Source organism: Drosophila nasuta, chromosome 3 (assembly GCF_023558535.2).
Source record: "Drosophila nasuta strain 15112-1781.00 chromosome 3, ASM2355853v1, whole genome shotgun sequence".
NCBI lineage: Eukaryota > Metazoa > Arthropoda > Insecta > Diptera > Drosophilidae > Drosophila > Drosophila nasuta.
Window position 1 is genome coordinate 42,465,965 of NC_083457.1, and position 2,365 is coordinate 42,468,329.

At 34.9% G+C, this 2,365-nt stretch overlaps 1 protein-coding gene across 1 annotated transcript; it reads right to left on the bottom strand.

Annotated features, from left to right (window-relative positions):
* Positions 1 to 1,297: 1,297 nt before the first annotated feature.
* LOC132790837 (glycine-rich protein 1) lies at positions 1,298 to 2,056 on the bottom strand. The gene is made up of 2 exons (XM_060799549.1): positions 1,991 to 2,056; positions 1,298 to 1,923 (listed from the first exon to the last, which is right to left on the bottom strand). Exons 1-2 carry the CDS (start codon positions 2,039 to 2,041, stop codon positions 1,729 to 1,731), a joined length of 246 nt encoding a protein of 81 aa, XP_060655532.1. The 5' UTR covers positions 2,042 to 2,056; the 3' UTR covers positions 1,298 to 1,728.
* Positions 2,057 to 2,365: the final 309 nt, after the last annotated feature.

The following is a 2,365-nucleotide window of genomic DNA, read 5'->3' on the forward strand; positions in this document are numbered from 1 at the left end:
TGTGTGTTATATGCTTGTTGAAAGGATAAAATTAGAACGATACGATTATGAGAGCACAGATTTGCAGCAACAAGCTTTCAATGGCAAACTGCGAACTGCATTCGTTAACATGCTTAGGTAATTCGCTGATTTAACATTGAGCTACTCAAGGTTAAACTAACTATTTTATTATTCCTTGCTGCTGAAGAAAGTTTATTTTCTTTATGAAATAACTTTAAAGATAATCAAAACATTTATGGAAGATTTATACGAAACTATTTTTTTTTAAGCAAACAATATTTATAAAAGTAATAACCAATTTAATTCTTAAAGAATTACTCTATTCTTCTCGACCTAAAGTATATTTGCATCTTTATGACAAGGTATGGTTACTTTACTACAGAAATTTTCCTCTACTTTGTATCTTTATTAACTTTAGATATATACGAAAAATGTATAGGAGATTTTATATGAAATTTATTTATCTATTATATGTTTATATATTTATTACAGATAACAATCTATACTGTTTTCTATAATAATATGAAAGAAATAAATAAGTAATAATAGGGATTGAGAATTCTTTTATTCGCTTTCTACTCGAGAGTAAACTAACATCTTATTTTTGTTTATTTACCGGGATAAAAATCAATATGCAATTGACATATTTAAAATCTAGGTTTTTTGTTCAAAATATAAAAGTATTCAAAGTACCAAATAAAAAATGTCAATTTCGAAGATAAAATTGTAAGAGTTTTTTATACATTTGGCAACTTTAAATATAAGTTCATTTACTGAACAATGTTGGAATATTGTAAGTTTGAATATTAATTAATTAACAGTGCTCATTAATCACTCTCTCTCATTAATACAAAGTTAAACAAAGATAAGACCTCCGGTTTGCTCATTGTACCCTTGCATTTAAATCTAACTAACAAAAAAAAATTATGATTTATTTACAAATCATATTCCATTTTCTATGTGCTTAATTGCCAATACTTTAAGTAGGCGAGCAAATAATTCAATTTCATTGTGTAACAGCAGCATCATCATCGTGTTTTTGCTAGCTATTGCAGCATAAAAGTATCTCAGCAAAACGAAACTCTAAGTACCTCATTAAATATTTCCTAGAAGATTGCGGCGGCATTATCGTTTGCAATCTGCTGAGCAATTGTCAAAATAAAAACGAACTTCACGTAACGCGGCAGATATGAACACAATACACAAAAAAAATAGAAACCCCCGTGGTGTAAACAATCAATCGAATGAATTTGCAAAAAAAAAACGAAAAACGAAAATGAAAATAAATAAATAAATAATTTGAAGCGCCATGCGAGTATTTCACAATGATTTCCCGTAGTTTTTTATTGATCACTTTTGATTTATGTGGAAATTTGCTTGATATTTATAACAAAATTGCTGATGAATTTTCTATTTCGGTTTTTGCGATTGGCATCAGCATTGGCGGCGACGATGACTTTGACGACGACAACGACGACGACGGCGGCGTCGATTGTGTTTCTTTTTGTTTTTGGGGAAACGTTTCATAAAACGGCATTAAATGGTATTAAAGCTGCCAAAAGGTTGCTGTTGTTGTTAGCGATTGAAGTGTTGCCGCAATTTCATTTGGTTCACGGACATTACGTGCGGCCAACGTTGATGAGACTTTTCACACACCCACCCAAAAATTGCAATTTTTGACTACGGAAATGCCGATAGTCATCGTCATCGTCGCCTTCGTTCACCTAATTAACGTCCCCCTGCACCCGCGGCTGAGCCAGCTCCAGCTCCTGCGCCCATTTTCACGCCACTCTGTGCATCGCTGCCCGCTGCTCCGCCCTCGGCACCTGCTTCGCCATGCGCTGACGCACCCATGGAGACGCCTCCCTGGGCAGCACCTGCAATATCAGCGGCTGGATTTGGTTGCTGCGCCTGTGTTGCACACTGTGCCAAAAATATTCTTAAATTTAAAAGGAACTGCAATTGATATTTAAGCAAAAGAAACACTCACCAGCAGCAACGCCAAAGTGGCCCAAGCCAAGATCGAAACGGAGACTTTCATTGTGATGATCACCGACTGAACAATGGAATTAATAATGCGCATTTGCCGCTGGGCATTATATACCCTAAATATCCGAGGCATAAGATACGTATCTGCATGCCACAGCAACAATGTTGCCGCAATCTGAGCAATTAGTGCTCGCAATTGCGTTTAGCAAGTTGTACTTTGGAAAATACATTGGCGATATCAACATTGAAGCATCATTTGCTCAGCTCGTGTACAAAGTATGTTAATACTATTGTTTCTGCTGTTGTTATTATTATTTAACATATTATAAATTTATTTGTTGACAATCGCTTAATTGGCGCCTGCTCGACGATTGCA

What these genes read in the sequence shown, in the direction of transcription:
- LOC132790837 (XM_060799549.1), bottom strand. Translation starts at nt 2,041, where the DNA reads ATGAAAGTCTCCGTTTCGATCTTGGCTTGGGCCACTTTGGCGTTGCTG. An exon ending in CCACTTTGGCGTTGCTGCTG is followed by an intron (nt 1,924 to 1,990) that starts GTGAGTGTTTCT and finishes TTTTTGGCACAG; the next exon opens with TGTGCAACACAGGCGCAGCA.